Source organism: Eulemur rufifrons, chromosome 12, assembly GCF_041146395.1.
Source record: "Eulemur rufifrons isolate Redbay chromosome 12, OSU_ERuf_1, whole genome shotgun sequence".
Classification (NCBI taxonomy): Eukaryota; Metazoa; Chordata; class Mammalia; order Primates; family Lemuridae; genus Eulemur; species Eulemur rufifrons.
Genome location: NC_090994.1, coordinates 6,763,680 through 6,782,626, shown reverse-complemented (window position 1 = coordinate 6,782,626; position 18,947 = coordinate 6,763,680). Strand labels below are relative to the sequence as shown.

Genomic DNA, 18,947 nt, shown 5'->3' with positions numbered 1-18,947 from the left:
GAAATTTTTTTTTCATTGTGGTAAAATACATGTAACATCAAATTTACCGTTAGGACCGTTTGTAAGCGTGCAGTTCAGCGGCATTAAGTACATTCACACTGCTATGGAACCATCACCACCATCCATCTCCAGAACTTTTTCATCTCCCCAAGCTGAAGCTCTGTCCCCGTCAATCACATTCTCCTCCCTCCCAGCCCCCGGCAACCCCCATTTGCCATTCTGTCCATGAATCTGACTACCCCAGGTGCCTCACAGGACTGGAATCATACAGTATTTGTCCTTTTGTGACTGACTTATTTCACTGAGCATTGTGTCCTCAAGGTGAGTTCATGACATCCAAGCAATGGCGCCCCACAGAGATGACTGTCAACAAGTCATTTACCTCGTCTCAGCAGACAGAAGGAATTTCCTCGGGCATCCTAGGGACGGATCTGGAGCTTCTGAACTCCAAAAATCAGGCCCCAGAAAAATTGCACACACATTGAACTTTGGTTTGTTTTCAATGGTTTGATCGGTTTTCCAAAATGGCTCTGAATCCTGTCCCCATAGTGAAAGAGGTCATTGTCTGCCTTTTCTCTATGTGTGTTCTTGGTCTTATCAATAACGGATTAGAATAGTGCTTTCTCACGCACACAACCACGCCTGCCCCTTTCTCAAAACGAAGAGGAAGAAGGTGTGCACTTGTTTTTGGATCCTTCTGCACAGTGGGCAAGGATGGCCATTTTGCCTCTGACTCAAGCAGTTACAGGATCTACGCTGTCATCACTGGTGCTGGGAGCAGCTTAATCTCAAATGTTCTTGTTGTTTCCTGTTTTATTGGCAAAGGATGAAAAGGGAGAAAGAAGAGTATTTCACAGACTAATACAGTACATGCAGCTGGACAGAAGACCAGCCCCTGACGATGTTCACTCATTTCTAGTCTCTGCGTGGATGAAGGATCACTGGGCGCACACACATCTTGGACCATGGTCCTCCGGGCAGTGGCACTTCCCCTCCCACTTTTGTGGGCAGCCACCCTTGATGTGCGACACCCACAGAGTTCATGCCAACTCTTACAGGAGCAGAGCTAGGAACAACTGAGCCAACGGTACCAGCTACACGGGCTCTTCTATATAAAAGAGCACATCATACAGTGATACAGCACAAGCTTTTGATATTTCAGAAAATCCACATCTACGACTTGCTTCATCTTGGTTAGATCTGGTCCTCAATTCTTCAGTTCTACCCAGCAGTTTCCTGTCTTTTTCTTAGGTCTTTCTGAGCCTTAGTTTTTTCCCCATGGGCAGTGCCACAGTACTGACGTAGAATTGCCTCTTGGGGATGTATTAATAGAATGAACAGCATTTGAAGCTGTGAAGTGCTTTATAAAAATAACAGGTAACTAACACTCATTGATTTGGGTGCATTTGGTTTAAGCGGAAGTGGAATTACTTTAGAAAGCCACTCACATTTTATGGGCGACTGAGTGCTGCGTAGCCCCCGTCTCACTCATTATGTGAAACCCTTTAAGGGAAGCATCTCACGGCGTGTAGGGTCTGAGGGGTTTGGGGCGCTCATCATCAAACTCTTTACCATTATCGTGGCTCTGAGCTGACCTGGGCATGTCTGCCACTTCATTTGTGAAACATTGATCCTGTGCACTTTGAACCCAAATCTTCATTTCTACCTGTTCCATGTTCCCACCATGCCGCTGCTGAGGTGACCAATGTTACCGATGTCCTGCAGACCTGACTGCAAGGTGTAGCTACTGTCCAGGTGTTTCCCATTCATTCTTGCTGTCATTTATTCTCTTGACTTTGGGCTGACGGTTTGTTTTATGGCCATCTAACCAAAGTTCTTTGCTCTGCAGGGCATTTTCCCTGAAACGTATATCCATTTGAAGGAGGCAACTGTGGAAGACCTCGGGTAAGTTCCAATCTTGAAGACTCCTAAATAATAATGAAGATATAGGATTGTCATTAAAGAATATCTTATGTACATTAATATCTCTCTCATCCCATCAGTTCCAGCACCCCTCATGTGAGAGAGAAATGAATACAAACTTCTCCATGATATAATTCCTTCCTCTGTCTTCTCTTTCTATAAGTGCACCTCCCTGGCATTTCCCCCCAGAACACTAGAGACAGAAGTGATGAACTTGTATTTGCTGCCTGCTCACTGATTGCATGTTATGGGGCGGGGGAGGGGTTGCATGCATGAACATTTGGAGCTGTTTGGCTGGGAAGCCCCGAGAAGCCCCCAGTTTGGGGTCTTGGAGAGTTACATGAGTAAGTGACATCCTGCACATACCTGCTCTGAACCTTGGATAAGTCATTTCGCCTCAAGTGCACCTTGGGTTTTTTTCACTGCAAGTTGGGGGAAGCAGTGAGGCCCTACGTTGGTGTGAGGTTCAAAGGCCGTGCTGTGTGCAAATGTGCTCTGCAGATGAGATCTGTTACACTTCGGGTGTTATTTCTTGCCCACCTCATTCGTCCTGGAAAGTACTGCCTTTGTGGTAGTTAAGAGTGAGATACTCAGCCCTAGTGACAGAGACCACTTAGGGGGTGATTCTACAGGCACGAGAGTTCTGGAGGATCTAAGGAGGGGCTGGGGTAGGGCTGAGGTCCCAGGGCTGATGGGGAGGAGAGTGGGGCTGCGGGAACCATGGGCAGCTGGGTCCCAGAGCCACGTAGCCTGAAAGCTGGGAAGAGCATTCTCAGTCGTAGATCAGGGCCAACATCTTACAGACGAGAGGCGGAGATGTGCTCAGATTCACCCAGCTCTTTGTTGGCAGAAGCAGAAGTAGAAAGCAGGTCTCCTGTCCCCGTGAGGAACCCAGTGGGCCATTCCCGGGCAGCCTCTACTGTCCCTGCCACCTTGAGGGAAAGGCGGCGTGGGAGGCATGTTCTCACTAATGAGGGTTGCCGGATGAGGTTGAGGGTGCCCCGTTACATTTGCAATTCAGATAACAAGTAATTTTTCATAGTATGTCCCAGATATTTCATGAGTCAGACTCACTCTGTCTGCAGTGCAAACGCACCTGGAAATTCTGCGTTCCTCTTGTTGGGTCTGGAAGTCCCACCACTGATCTGCACTCGTTAGCTTGTTCTTGCTCTCTCCTTTCTCCTTTTGCTAATCATAAAAGTACCAGGGAGGGTTTATATGAATAAATGTAGTGCCTACCTTTACACAGGTCTTCTGTGAGTAAGCGAGGACTTTGGTACATGTGCATTTTCTGCTTTGTGAAACGGCAGATGAGAAGATGACCCAGGACCATTTCAGGAGAGGGCGCTGCCTCCTAGGACCCTCCTGGCAGGTCCTAGGGGAGGTCACAGCCCCGGGACCCGGTGTGCCATGCATACCTGTCCACCCACCCTCCAGAATGAGATGGCTGCTTGGCAGAACCAGCTAAAATGTGGGTGTTTTGCTTCCATCTTAGAGAATCAGTGAAGCTCAGTAATTGAAGCCCCTGAAGAGATGCACAGTGGTGAGGTTGAGGCTGGGCGGTGGGCCCATTGCATGGCAGAAACGTGGTTCATTTTGGGGCCCGTGCTGTTCTAAGCTCCTTCTCCCTTCTCAGATGCTCAGAGGTGGTGAAGTCCCCTACACAAACCACTCCCCTGCCCCATGGCCAGGCTTTCCACGTTTCAAGCCCGGCCAGCTCCATTCTTGTCCTTGAGTGTCGGGGAGTGTGATCCCCATTGAAGGGCGCAGCGCCAGTCTACCGGGAGTAAAGCGAGCATCCGTTTGGTTCTCCTTAGGCAGCATGAGACTGTGATTCCCGGCGAGCTGCCCCTGGTGCAGGAGCTCACGTCGACACTGCGAGAATGGGCCGTCATCTGGCGAAAGCTCTACGTGGTGAGTTTCCCCCGGGCCTCAGAGCCCTGGTGTCGTTCCTGGCCCCTCAGCCCGTAGGTCCTCTGCAAGGTGTCGGCCACTTATTAGCTGTCTTCACGGAGCAAGACGCGTCTTCCCTGGACCTCCCGTGGCCAGTGACCAGCAGATTTCCCTTCCCCAGAGTCGGATCGCTGACGTGGGGAGTGAGCGTGATCATTAGCTCAGTCTCTTCTCAACTGATAAACATGCTGGTCGTGAAAGTGACAGTGATCGTAATCACCACAAACACTTACGTAGTCCTTCTAAGTGCCACAAACTATGAGTCCGCAAAATATTCCTACAGAGTAGGTGCAGCTAGTATCATCAGTTTGTCAATAAGGAATCTGAGGGTCGTGCTTTTATGTTCTCCTTGTATACCAGTGAGCAGAAGTTTGTAAATGTTTCAGTGCTCAGCCACGGGAGGGTGGCATTCGGTACCATGGCCGGTGTACCGTCCAGACGCAGAAACTCGAGCAGTGCTAAATTATGGTCTGAAAGTCGCCTTCCTAGGGCAGACTCACGGTACTCTTTGTCCCAACATGGGTTTGACCTCAGAATGCTAATATGACATGCCAGTTCAGTGGGAAATTATACGGGAACCACCATGTCCTCTCCACGATAAACCGTAATCACAAGTTGCGTGTAGGTTTGTAGTCAGGACTAAGTAAATCTAGCATTTAATATTGTCAGACTGAGAATAGCTACCTTGCAAGAGACCGGGAAGGCTCAAAGTCCGCTGGCAGCGAGCCCGCCACAGCTCCGGTCTGGGAAGCTCTTTCCTTGACACTGGAATCCAGAAAGACTGTTTATTCTAAAGTTGCTTCTTTCCTGGAGACCTCATAGTTAAGATCTTGCCTCTGTTGGTGGCATTTCTGTATCTTCTCTCGTTAGATATGTGAATGAGTTCGTCGAGATTGTAAACTAGACTCGGGGTTCCGAGAGCCACTCTCTTTCCTTTACGTAGCTTTCCTTATCTAGGTTTTTGTTCCGTCATGTGTTGATTCTTCATTTTGACTCTCCAGAGCTAATCTTAGTAAGTTATTGGGAACATCTCAGTCTCGACCCTGAGTACTGAAAGCAGTCATCAAAAGCTCATTCTAGCATGACTTCTTAAGCATCCACGTCAGATGTTTGATTTTCAGTCCGGGCTGTTGTTTCCCATGATGAATCACAGCAATAGAAATCACCAGACCCTTTGGTGGAAAAGCACATGACATCTCCCAGCCTTCTCATCCTTCAAGACCTCGTTAAAGTGCTTTGTTCTTAATGTGTCTTCGAAACACACCAATCTATAATGTTGCCTTCTGGATTATAGGAGCACTTACTGCCGAACCCATCATCTGACCCTGGGGACAGACTGTCTTGTAATAAAGGTGATCTTTTGATCTCTGTATGCTTAGTTGAGCAGAGTTAAGTTCCTAAATCATAAGGAGGATGGTGATGCTGCCGTCAGCCCTGTGGCCGGCAGTGAGCATCTTGCACTTACATGGGAGCTCTCTCCATTTCTGGTTAATTGGTTGGTTAGCAGTAGATACAAGAAGGTTGATGGATGAGGAATTGTGTGTACCTGGGTTTGGTCCTTAACATGTTCTTTTTGGAAATTGGTAAGTGGTGAAACATATTAGATAATAAATATTGGGAAAGGAGAGTTTTCTTTTTTTTCTTTCTTTTTTTTTTTTTTTTTTTAGAGATGGGGTCTCACTCCTTAGCCCAGGCTGGAGTGCAGTGGCACAATCATTGCTCACTGTAGCCTCAAACTCCTGGGCTCAAGCGATCCTCCCACCTTAGCTCCCCAGTAGCTGGAACTATAGGCATGTGCCACCACGCCCAGGTAATCTTTTTTATTTTCCAGTAGAGATGGTATCTCACTATGTTACTCAGGCTGGTCTCCAACTCCTGGCCTCAAGGGATCCTCCCGCGTCAGCCTCCCAAAGTGGTGGGATTACAGGTGTGAGCCACTGCACCTGGCCAAGGAGAGATTTTTACAGATGTATAAGAGTGGAGAGTATAAACAAGGTAGACTTTTTCTCTTGCACTGTTGTGCTCAGTTTCTGTGTCCTCTATACATCCATAAGTAACCGTGCCAGGGCTGCTACTGAATAGAACTGAGCAATGAGAAACTGAGGATGAAGAAACAGGACTCATGCATGTGGGCTAAGTCCCTTAGCAGTTAAAGGTGATAAGCTCTTGTCCAGGATTTCCTGTGTGGGAGAGTTTACCAGCAACATTTGGTTTTTAAGTGGGGAGAAACAAAAAAGCCCTCCTCTCTCTGAGGACAGCATATTTCTCATCTTAATTTAGATAGCTAATAAACTAATTATTTTGGCATTTGTGAATATTTTGAAATGTCTCATAGCTGCTGTTGATTGGCTAAAAGACATTCACCGTGGGAATTCTCAGCCAGTCATCGGGGCTGGGCAGTCTGCTCCTGCCTTTGATATGTGATACCCGGTGAGGGATAATCCACTTCAAATGGGCCTGTTGTTCATCGTGGCTTTCTCTGCGGGGTTTTTTTTTTTTCCCCATTCCTTCCTAAAGCATTGACAATTCACTTTAGGCAGAATTTCTGAACTTCTTTCTCAGAAATTTGCATGTCAAAGTAACAAACCTCAAATATTCTGTTTCACTGGGAAATAAGTAAAAGATACCCAGACCTCTGGTTTTCACATCCCACCCCGCTCCTTGCACACTTGTATTGATGTTGTTTTCTGATTCTGTATGTAAGTAACTTTAGTCTGTGTGAAGACAAACATAGATCCCACTAGTATACATCGTTACTTTCACTTTTTCTCTCATGCATTTCCTCCCATGGATTAAGAAACCAGGCATTCTGTTCAATATCTTTTTTAAATTCTCTAAAATGTATTTCTCCGTTCTGTTCTTTTCAGTGTAAGTTCACCAGAAATTTATATCAAGGATCTAGAGTCTTCTATGAGGGGAAAATGGAATCTACTAACCAGATTAAGCCCAGCTGTATAGACACTGGTGTTTATTCTAGAAGTGCCGGGCATGGTGGCTCGTACCTATAATCCCTGCATTTGGAAGGTCAAGATGGGAGGAACGCGTGAGCCTAAAAGTTCGAGACCAGCCTGGGCAACATAGCAAGACCCTATCTCTGCAAAAATAAGAAAAATTAGCTGGGTGTAGTGGCACAAGTCCCAGCTACTCGGGAGGGTGAGGCAGGGGGATTGCTCGAGCCCAGGGGCTTAAGGCTGCAGTGAGTTATGATGATGCCACTGCATTCCAGCCTGGGTGGCATAGCAAGACCCTGTCTAAAAAAAAAAAAAACCCAGAAAGAAAAAAAAAAGGAAAAATATTTGCCTAGCTATGATTTATTTTTAGCAGTTGTTCAGTAACCATGTGAAATAATCATAAATATATCTTCAAGGGGAGGGGAGTATCTGCCCTAACAGAGGAGAACCCGCTCATCCAAAGTAGGAAGAAGAGGTGATGGCTCCCCCAGGGGTCCCTCTTTTATTTTGTTACATTAGTGTTACTGTTTTCTGTTGAGTTATCTTTCCTGGCGGTGTTGGTCTTGTGAGATAAAGCATGTTGTAGGCATCGACACTGGCCTAGGGATGAGGATGCTTCGTGTCCCATGCAGGTCCTGTCCCAGGGAGCTCTGTGTTTTTAGGCAAGTCACTTGAAATCTTTTTGCTCCTCTGCAAAAGTGATGTAAAAGCTGCCTTGTTGACCCCCCAGAGCCCTGAGAGCAGAGAGCGGATGGTGGTGGTGAGCCACTCTGCAGACAGACCATCAAGGATTCTGCATGTGGGAGCCTGTGATTCTTACTGTTATCTAAGCTGGAGTAGCTGTTCTGCACGTCCCTTCCCCCCCTGGGCAGCCTTGGCACAGCTTCCCTCTCCCCCGACGGGACTGTCCTCCTGAGACTCTGCAGCTCCCTTCTGTGTGCCCCCCACCCCCACTGCCTTATCCAAGGCCACTCCTTTGTTTTGTATAATTGTCTTAGGCGGAGTGGCCTTGAGCACTCAGTAGCCAGGCTGGGTTTCTCACCAGAGATAGCGAGGCCCCTTGGTTTAAGTTCAAATCCAGGAGGCACAAATCCTTCCAGAATGCAGAGTGTGGGTTCACAGTGGTTTCTGGTGAGCTTTGCCTGCCCTGCTGTTCCTCAGTCGGAGCTGTCACTGGGTGTGTTCTCCGTGGGTGATTGGGAGAGGAGGACACGTGCTCGTGGAGGTCACCTGGAGAGGTGCCAAGACCGTGGACGTTGAGGTCAGAGAGGCTGGCTAGTTCTTAAGTTCTGGCTCAGCCCCTTCCTAGGTCTGCACTTTTATATTCAGAAAAAATAACAAACCCAGTAATAGTTACTGAAAACAAACAAACCCAAATAGAAAGAACTTGGATTTGGAAGGCTACCAGCTGATCCTGCAGCCTGAAACACAAGTCCCTGGATCTCCTGAGTTTTATTTTCTTCTCCTAAAGTGTGGATGATATATAACAAATGCCCTGCAGATTTACTGTAGGAATTCAGTGGGATAATCTGTGTAACACCGCCAGGATGGTACCTGGCACGCTGTCGTCAATAAACGACGTCCCTTGACTGTCCCCTGGCAGCTCTGCTTCTTGAAAGAGCTGACCGATAAAGAGAAGTGTCAGGAGAAGAGTGAGATGACATGGTGGCATCTGCCCTGAGGTCGTGCAAGGGCTTGCCTGCCTCCTCTTCATTTTCCGCAGCCTTGAAAAGTGGATCCAGTGAGCTGACCTTTGACCTCCTCTCCTTTCCTGCTGCTCCCCTCCCTGCCTCCACGTGAGGTCCCCCCCCATAGATGAGGGGATGCCAGCGCGTTGACACAGGGCCAGTGCATTTGTGTACTATCTAACTTTATCTTTCCGGTAACAAGCCGGCTGTACTTTCTGGACACGAACAATTCTACTTTCCAAGTCATGGTGTCCTATTGTCTCAACTAAAAATCTGGTCTTGAAAACTGACAAGTGAGAGTCTATTTGTGGGGACAGTGGGGCCAGAGTTTTCAAACGCAGGACTGTCCTGGGAATTCTGCGATGTTTGGTTGCTGTCAACATACTGTGTACCGTTTTCAGTGAGTCGTGGCCGGTCAGGCTGTTCTGCCTTTGCAAGTTTGGGAGACTGGATTTAATCCTGTCTCCTTATAGAAAAAAAGATCTCTTGGTGGTACAAGGTGGTTAATACAGAGTATGGAATCAATCAAGTGAATTTGGTTGCTAAATGTAGTTCACAGAAAAGACTGATCTTTCTTCATTTAAAATTTGCCAGCAATATGAAACCTGGGCCATCTACAGTTCTGGAAAAGTCCAGGGCAGAAAGAGCGCCTGTCACTGCGGTGGGGGTGGGGGAGCTCGCAGAACACCCTGAATGGCCCTTTCTTCCCACCGTGGCACATCCAGGCAGATTACAGCTGCTCAAGTCTAATGGTTTTGAACTGGTGGTTATCACTAGCGGCCGGAGTGCAAGCTCTGAGGTATAATTAAGCTGGTCTCATGGTTTGGAACCAGCGTCTGCTCACTTATTGCCAAGCACTGCAAATTCCCGTGGCAAACTTCGTGCTCTTGTCAGGGCGTTTTACCTGCGTGTTGCAGCCCTGCCTCAGTGTGGCTCTAAGGAGAGGTGACATGTGACGTGGGAAGGACCAGGCCTGGACAGGGGCAGTGCTTTGGGTGTTTTTCCAGGTTTGCTTTTCTCTGACTTGGTTGCCTGGCTTTTGGGATTTCTTTTACTGCGGGAGGAAAAATGGGCTTTAAGTTGAATCTTTTTTTGGAAAAAAAAAAAAATGTCAAGCCTTTGCTGGTCGGGCAAAGCTTTTGTCGGACAGCAGAGGCACTTAGAATGGAACGGAGGCGTGTCGGGGCGGTGGGAATTCCCTTCCTCCCAGAGCTCCGTGGGGTCAGCGCAGCCGCAGGACAGGGCAGGACCAGAGCACGTGTCTGCACGCTGGGAGTCCCAGCCACGCGGGAGAGACATGCGATTCAGGGCAAAGAGCCCTGCACGGGGGAAATTCGATGTAACACGGACCGAGCGTGCAGAGAAGTGAGGAGTGAGATGATCAGAGTCAGACACAGTCAGGAAGTTGCCCGGAAGGAGCAATTGGGTTTCCTGGCTCAGTGTAGACTCAGAGACGCTCGCCCTTGGGAATGGATCTTAGTGCCAATCCCTTTATGTTGCGAATGGGTTTACCGCAGAGGGAATAATCTGCCCGAAGTCACATAGCAAGTTAGTGATAGAATTAGAGGCAGAAGCCAAGCACCGACGCTTCCAGCCAAGCACGTTTCCCTCTAAACCATCAAATCCGCAAGAGGAGAGCTGGGTGAACAGAGTCTCTACTGATTCTTTTACACACGGAGCGGGAGAATACTGGAGAAAGGGGTTTTGACTGTGGTCTGCATTCTTTTGGAAAATGAAGACTAGAATCCAGGTTTTCTGGCACCCTGTGAAGCAGAGCCTTTGTCTACACCAACGAACCTCGGAGTTTCCATAATGCTAAATGGTGACGTCTGCATTCCCATCAGCATCGAAGGCAAAGCTATTTTTTTCTTGCGACCTTGTGTTTATCTCTAGAAATTCTTAAAGAAAAAAAAACAAAACATCTGGATCAGGAATATAAAAAGTGAGGCCTTAGACATCTTCAAGTAGGAAAGAGGGAAAAATGCTAAGCAAATGTAGGAATGTCTTCCCTCTCTCATAGAAAAATAGTTAGATTGCTTTATTTTGTGTAGCTACGGCCCACTCACATCCAAATGGGAGTGTTCTTTTAAGTTTGAGCTGTGGAAGTTTGGTTTGGAGTCGCTACTGTGTCGCAAGATTGTGCTGACGGATGTCTGCGGAGGGGGTCAGAGAAATTATTGCATTTTGTGACAATGGCTGAGAGTGCAGAACAGGCTGGAGTTAGTCAAGACTAGAGATGGCCTGGAAGGTGCTCTGTGACAGGCAGGCCCAGACCGTGTGGGGCTGAGAACGGAGAACGGAGAGCGGGGAGGAGGCCAACCAGGGGAAAAGTGGAGCCCCAAAGGGACTTGGCCCGTGGTCTCCCAGATAGTGCGTGGTCTTCTCCTCCCCTGGCCTCACATGCTCCCCCCAAAACCCATGAAGTGTCAGGCACCAGCTACTTACTATGCAGAACATCTTGCTTAGAACAGTCGTAGGAAGGTGGCAACAAAGTCCATTTCCTTGAAGTAAATGGGGAAATTGCCTCCTTTGGTGTGTTGCAGCTTGTCTGTTCAGAATGAATTTGGCAGAGTGAATCAGAGAAGAATGGCTGTCTGCATCCTCCTTTGGGGGAAGAATTTGGCAAACAAGGCTGATAGGGACAGGCAATAATTAAATTGCCATGGATAGTGTCTAATATAATTGAGACCCAGAACTTGTGAACACGTGCCCCAAACAAAGCGCTGTCTCATGCCCCTGAAGCCTTTGAGCCCCTCCCCCCAACTTTTTTTTTTTTTTTTTGCCGTATTATGAGAAGTGATATCTTCATTAAAATGAGAACACATTAAAAAAAATGAGTGGCAAGAAAGAAAAAAGAGATGCCCTTTCTGGCTAGCGGTTTCGAAAGGCAAAATTTGATAGGCTTATTTTCTCTCTTCTTTTTCCAGTTTGGAAGACAATGGGACATGGAAACATTTTATATAGGATTAAATGAAAAAAGTAGGATTTTTTTTTCCCTTTTGCTTATTAAAAATAGAACTTTTAAAAGTCTCATTGTTTTGCTTTTTTAAGGACCGGCTGGTGAGGAAAAGGCAATTGAGAAAATGCTAAAAGCACAAGATGTAGGTAGTTTGATGACTTTAAACAGGCTTTTTTCTCTCTTTTTGAGATCAGCGGTGTTAGCAGAGCACATTGCAATCACAGATAAATGAGTTCTGCATCTCTTTGTGTTCCCACAGAACTTTGAACTTGTGTTAGGGTTTTTAATCACACTCTGCTAATCTCATTTTTGTCTCCGGTCACTCCCCGGCCCCCCCTACTTTGTACACTGAGGGCTCTTCCCTCCTCGTTTATCCTTCATTCAAGAGTATCTGGGATGTTTTCAGCTCTGCTTCTAACTGATGCCTGGCCCAGGAATCTGTGTCCCTGGGACTGTGGTAGGAGAACACGTCACGCAGCCTTCAGCATCCATGTGTATGCATGTTGTTTACATAGCAGATAATTAGCAGGTTTTTCTGTGATTTCAGAAGTATATGGGTACATAACTATGTCGTGACTTCCTCCTATAAATAAGAAAGAAGTACATTCATAGTATATCAGTGTGAGTGCAATTGTACGGGTTTTTACTTAACTAACGTATCTCAACAGTGGAACACAAAATACTTTTCCCCGACCGCTGTATTTAAAGCGGCCTCCCCCCATGTACACAGTATCAGATTGCTCTGTTTATTTTCCTTCCTGCACTTTTCATAATCGGAAATTAGCTTCTGTGTGATTATAATATACTTACTTATTTCTTGCTGTCTTTCCTTCTCTAGAATGTTAAGCCCTTGAGGGCAGGAAATTTGTGTCCAGCACACAGTAGATGCCCCTTGACTTTTAAAAGTATATATAATGAAGCAGTCAATCATTTAGATAGCGTCAAGTTCACGATGGCTCAGACATGAAGTATTTTGCTCTTAAAATGATTGAGGCACGAATGATTGGTTGGCTTAAGTTTGGTTACTGCAAGTTACTAGTGAGGCCAAGAATAACCCTTTAATATGTGAATGGTATAACAATTTTCTGGGGAAATAAGAATTTAAAAATAATACTTAAAATGCTGGCTGGACACGGTGGCTCATGCCAGTCATCCCAGCACTTTGGGAGGTCAAGGTGAGGGGTTCGCTTGAGCCCAGGAGTTCGAGGCTGCAGTGAGCTATGATTGCAACACTGCATTCCAGCCTGGGTGACAGCGTGAGATCCTGTCTCAAAAAAAAAAAAAAAAAAATTTTTTTTTATTTGTCAGTATCCTAAAGTTATTTCTCCATTCATAATTTACTCATTTAGTACATTTGATAAAGTGCCTACTCTACACGCATTACTGGGGACATGAAAAGGAACAAGCTCCCTGTTCTGTTAGGGAAGAGTCAGATGAACCCATGTAACCCAGGTTTCCGTGTGTAATGAAGGGATTAACCCCAAGTTAGGGCTTCAAGAAAGAGACATCTAGGATGGGTCTGAATCAGCCAGCTGGTGAAGGGTATAGTTTGAGTAAGAAGAAGATAGGGTAGGGGTGGGTTGGAGGAAGAGGAAAAAGGTAGTTCCAGGTAGATGAAATAGCATCTTGAGAGGGTCTGGAGCATTCAGGAGAAGTGGACATAGCTTTGCGTGGAAGGGAATGTAAATGGTCCACGTGGAAATTGTGTGCAATGCAGCTGGGAACGTGGGCAGCCGCTAAGATGCGAAGGGACTTCCAATGTGATTCACTATACCTGGAGGACAGTGGAACCCACAGAGGAGGAACATGGCCAGAGTTTTAGGGTGCATGGGTGATTTGATATATTTATGATTCAGGACCAACCATGCATCCTGTGATTGCTTATTTGTTTCTGTAGGTGCAATAGGGGCGGGTGCAGGAATGGCTCAGGGCAGAGCCATCCTATTAATATTAAAAAAATCCCTCAAAGTGCACAGCTTACCGCATGACACAATTAATCAATTAACACCTTATAAGGAACCATCCTCCATCACACTTTTTTTTTTGTCTTTTCCTCCACCTCATTTTCCTATCTCAGAACAACAAGGTCACCCTCTTCCGCCAGCTGCAGCAGATGACATACAGCCTGATCGAGTGGCGGTCCCAGATCCTGTCTGGGACACTCCCCAAGGACGAACTGGCAGAGCTGAAGAAGAAGGTCACAGCCAAAATTGATCATGGGAACAGGTAAACCAGGGGTGGCTTTTCACTGAAAACTTAGAAAATGATGATCACGTTCATAGTAAGGACACTGTTTACAATGAACTTTTCACCTTAGAGTTGCCAAAGAATAATGCTCACTGTTCTCTTTTTCTCTTAGAAGACATTTAATTTTGTTGAAAAAAATTTTGAGTTCGGGCGGTGGTGGCTCATGCCTGTAATCCTAGCACTTTGGGAGGCCAAGGTGGGAGGATCGCTTGAGGCCAGGAGTTGGAGACCAGCCTGAGGAAGAGCGAGACCCCGTCTGTGCAATAAAATAGAAACATTAGCTGGACGTGGGGGTGCACGCCTGTAGTATCAACTACACAGGGGGCTGAGGCAGGAGGATCACTTGAGCTCGGGAGTTTGAGGTTGCAGTGAGCTATGATGATGCCACTGCACTCTAGCTGGGCAACAGAGGGAGACTGTGTCTCAAAAAAAAAAAAAAAAAAAAAAAAAATTTTTTTTTTTTTTTTGCAATACTTTTCATGGCCAGACCTGCTGAATTTCTGATTTCATGGAGGTAACAGATGAACAGGAAAGACAGGGCTTGGATTGAAGCTGCTCCACTACGAAAAAACAAAAAACAAACCCATAAAACTGAAAGTGATTAGCCATCTGAAGCTGACACTTTCAGATCACTGGAACTGTATCTATTTTTATAATATTCTAACAGTGGTTTCTAAACCAATACCAGAGTCTCTTTTTTTTCTTTTCCAGCTTCCTCTAACTGGGACTATTGTTTACAGCGTATGGAAACGAGATTTGCCAGGGTAGTAAAACATGTTTATAGCCTGTTGATTATGTCTGCAATCACCTCTAAATAGTTAATCACTTCATGAATCTTCTGATTAGCTCAGGCAGAAATGTAGGTTCTAGATACTACTGCCTTTTGGAAAAAAATTCAGGCAATTTATCCAAATTTATAGTGGCCTGGGATTCCAGCCTCCTGACCAGCTCTTATTAAAAGGCCCAGGTGGTTCCTCGGTTAGTTTTTGTTGGTGATTCGTTTGGCATTTGGTTTCATTTTCCAAATTTCTTCAACTTGTGCATATGTGATTTTTTTCTTCCCCCTTTGCCCTCCTTCTCTAACCTCAGGATATTTGGATATCTCTCAGAGACCTATTGAAATACAGCGCAGGCTGGGCATGGTGGCCCATGCCTGCAATCCCAGCACTTCAGGAGGCCAAAGCAGGAGGATCGCTTGAGCTCAGGAGTTTGAGACCAACCTGAGCAAGAGCAAGAACCCCTCTCTACTAAAAATAGAAAAATTAGCCGGGCGTCATGGAACGCGCTGGTAGTCCCAGCTACTCGGGAGGCTGAGGCAGGAGGATCACTTGAGTCCAGGCATTTGAGGTTGCTGTGAGCTATGATGATGCCACTGCACTCTACCTAGAACAACAGAGGGAGACGCTGTCTCAAAAAAAAAAAAAAAAAAAAAAAATTAAATTTAAAAATAATTAGCACTTTCCTTCCCTGCTACTTGGCCACCCTGAAGAACATAACCGTAGTGGTTGCACTGCCAGTCATGTTATGTCAGGGGACTTTTTAAAAAGCCAGCTAAGGTGGGGTGAGGCAGCTCCCCATTCCACATATGCTGCCTCTGTCTTTGGGGTCTTGCTGAAATGACATTGGCCCGGAGGTCCCCCTGTTCTCTGGCACACAATGTTAACGTCCCATAAACGACAGAACATGCTCGCTTCCCCGTTCCAGGCCTTGGAAGCAGCTCAGGAAATGAGATTGTTCTGTCAGTGTATCCATGATCCCATGTCTGAGCAGCCGGCGATCTCACCATTCACGAGCCTGGGTGGCCTGTGGGTCTGGCTGCCGTGGAGAGGAACCTGCCAGATTAAACCAGTTGATGGAGATGCTGAGAAACAGGGAGGAGGGAAACTGGGCATTTTTGCTTTCTTCCCAAAGACTTGGCATATTTCGCTGTTATCCCCAAGGGTTCCTGCTGTTTGGACATCCCCACTTCCAAATCGCTGGTGCCTGGAATGCACGCTGGGCATTCAGATAGCAGTATCCCGTTTCCACCACAGTCCTCAACTTCTTGGAACTAAGCAAAATTTTTTCTACCTCTGTGTGCACACTGGGCGCAAAAGCCTTGAGGGGAGGGATTGCGCCCACCCTGTATTCCCGTGCAGCCTGCGGACCTGCAACTTTGCACAGCCAGATGTTTTCTTGTACCAGTTGCTGCAATAAGAGCTAACATGAATTGAGAGCTTACTATACGCTAGCCATTGTATCAGGTGCTTTCTCTATGTATTAGATCATTAAATTCTCACAACAACCTTGAAGGGTAGGAAATATTTACAGATGAAGAAACCCAAGTTTGCAAAATTAAGTAAATTACCCAAGGTCATGAAGGTTGCAAGTATTAAAGCCAGGACTCAAATCCTGGTCTAAACAACGCCAGCGCCCAGGCTCTGAGATGGGTCCATGAGGTTGCAGCAAGCCAGGACTGACTTCATTGACCCTCCTTTATGACAGTCTTCAATTAAGTGAGGAAATCAGGTCAAGCCCTCAAATGATCATGCCTTCGTCTTTCGTAGTTCCGATGCCAAATAACCCAAGGCAAGGGGAAGGAAGCATTGGTTAGAGGAATTTGATCGAAATCAATGCCAGTTTTACTTTTCCTGTTGAGGTTTACTTTGCATGTCCTTACACGAGTTTGGCTAACGTTATCTCAGACGTTTTCTTAACATTGTTGTCACATGGAAGGGTGGCAGACATGGAAAGGAGAGCAGCCAGTGCGCTCTTCTTAACCTGGCTTGTCCAGCACTCGACCTTTCTAACTTTGACTCCTCTGGGTTTCTTGATGGGGGCTCCTCAGCGAAGCGTCCGCCCCGGGTGAGGAGACCTGCCTTTCTTTCTAGGATGCTTGGGTTAGATCTGGTGGTGCGAGATGACAATGGGAACATTTTGGACCCGGATGAAACCAGCACCATTGCCCTCTTCAAGGCCCATGAAGTAGCCTCCAAAAGGATTGAGGAAAAGATTCAAGAAGAAAAGGTACACTTCCTCACGTGTGCAGATTCTGGCCACTGAGCTTCCATTTTTTGCTTTGGATTTTAATGAAAAAAAGGAGTTTATTTTTTTCTTGTGGTCTTTCTGTTCCCATGAGTAAAGATTTGTGTCGATTTTCTGCAGTGTGTAGTTTTTACTTCTTTAGCACAGTCGTGATAATATTTGTGTTTCGGAATCCAGTGGCAACCCATGCCTGAGGGTGACGCCTTTCCAGGGGGATATTTTGTTTCTAGTGAGTGTTATTTCTATAGAGAGGGATAATGGATCATGGTTTTTGTGCTTTTGAACTTCATCCAAAAGCCATGGCGAGAGATGAGAACTTCTTAGAGTTACCAAAACCATAAGTTATCCCCTGTAGACAGCATTTATTGAATTGCTTACGTTCAAGACCCTGAACGGGACAGTCTTGATCATCTAAATAATAATGATTCTATTTTGCTCGGTCCACGGATCATTGATGCCTTTACATACACTTAGCAAGTGTGTCTCCTGTCGGGTGGTGATTATATTTGTTCCCCATCTGCAGGTTGACGGCTTTGCCTGCATTTCCTGTTTGCTGAAACCAAGATGTTTTTCTCTCTTTCCCCCTGTGTTCAGTCCATGTTGCAGAATCTGGACTTTCGAGGCCAGTCCATCTTCAGCACCGTCCACACCTATGGCCTGTACGTGAACTTCAAGAACTTTGTCTGCAACATCGGGGAGGACGCGGAGTTGTTTATGGCCCTCTACGACCCAGACCAGTCCACCTTTATCAGGTAGCGGAGACCCAGATCACCTGCTGTTTGCTGACCTTGCAAAGACACTCAGCCTTCAGCTACCCCCTCCCGGAGGAGCTCCTTGCTAGATTTGAGAAGGGAAGATGGAGAAATCATCTAGGCAGTGGAAAGTAAAATCCTTTGGGCTGTGAAGCCTTCACGTATCACTCCTGAAACAGCACAGCCACGGTTTGTGGGATTTAGAGATCGCGTAAACTCATCAAGACACAGAGACGGAACAAAGAATTGAAAAGAGGAATGAGGGGAGGGTGAGAGCGGGATGAACAGGTGGAGCACAGAGGATGTTTAGGGCAGTGAAACTGGTCTGTGTGACACTGTAATGGTGGGTACATGTCATTATGCATTTGTCCAAACCCATAGAATGTGCAACACCAAGAAAGAAGCCAAATGTACCCCGTGGACTTTGGGTGATAACGGTGTGTCCAAGGTCTCCACGTAGGTTCATCGGGTGTAACAAATGTACCACTGGAGTGGGGGGGGGAGTTGTTGAGAGAGAGGAGGCTGTGCCTGTAGGGGCTGCTATGTGGGACTCTGTACCCTCAGCTCAACTTTGTTGTGAACCCGAAACTGCCCTAAAAAAATCAAGTCTATTAAAAAAAAAGTTTTGTTTTAAAGACTGTAGGGAATGATAATGGCCTTGCTCAGCCTTAGCTCTGGCGCTGCCTCTGAGCAGCTAAGAAAGTGTAGATTTATTTTTGAGAAGGTGATCATTAAAAGTAATTATTGACTAATTGTTCATTTCTTAAAAATTTTTTTTCGAGTGTGGTATTATGGATTTACAGGATGCAGAACGATTGTTATAAAATAATTAAATTCTTAATCCAGCAAAGCTGAAATTTTTGTGCAAAGAATTTGGGATGGAAGGCGGTCTCCAGGCGGTAGAATCCCATGGGAACAACTGTGTCTTCCCGTCTCGAGTAGTGTTTGCCCCGGGTCTGTGTGGGATGTGCCCTGTGGAGCTGCAGCAGGGACACCCCTCCAGAGCCGGGTCACTGCGGGTGGCTGTTGATGTGGTCTCAGTTCCCACCTCGTCTCCTTTGACTCCTGCCTGTTGAGTTTCACGGAGCATTTCCAGCCCTTCCTTGTAGCCCTGTGAGTCTGTACCAAGGGGAGCCTCCAGCCCCAGGCTGCCTCTCATTAAGAATAATTTTTTTTTTTCTTCGCCAGTGAGAACTATCTGATCCGTTGGGGCAGTAACGGGATGCCCAAGGAAATAGAGAAACTCAATAACCTTCAAGCAGTGTTCACGGTAAGTCCGGCCTTCTGCCCATTTTCCTTCTTTAGGATGGGAGCAGATTCACATGATGAGTATTGGAAAACATGAAAGGTGGAAAGAAACATCATCCTCATCCCTCTGGCAGGAATAACCCACTCATTTATTCCACAGATATTTATTGCACACCTAACAGATGCCGGGCACTGGCTTAGG

The 18,947-nt window shown here is 46.4% G+C and overlaps 1 protein-coding gene across 1 annotated transcript in view; it reads left to right on the top strand.

Annotated features, from left to right (window-relative positions):
* Nucleotides 1-18,947, top strand: part of DOCK5 (dedicator of cytokinesis 5) — a 169,138-nt gene that overhangs the window by 69,665 nt on the left and 80,526 nt on the right. Inside the window, exons 4-9 of the mRNA XM_069484838.1 lie at nucleotides 1,850-1,905; nucleotides 3,741-3,837; nucleotides 13,552-13,700; nucleotides 16,592-16,727; nucleotides 17,340-17,497; nucleotides 18,686-18,767. Of these exons, the coding sequence (XP_069340939.1) occupies nucleotides 1,850-1,905; nucleotides 3,741-3,837; nucleotides 13,552-13,700; nucleotides 16,592-16,727; nucleotides 17,340-17,497; nucleotides 18,686-18,767 (678 nt within the window). The remainder of the gene's footprint in view (nucleotides 1-1,849; nucleotides 1,906-3,740; nucleotides 3,838-13,551; nucleotides 13,701-16,591; nucleotides 16,728-17,339; nucleotides 17,498-18,685; nucleotides 18,768-18,947) is intronic.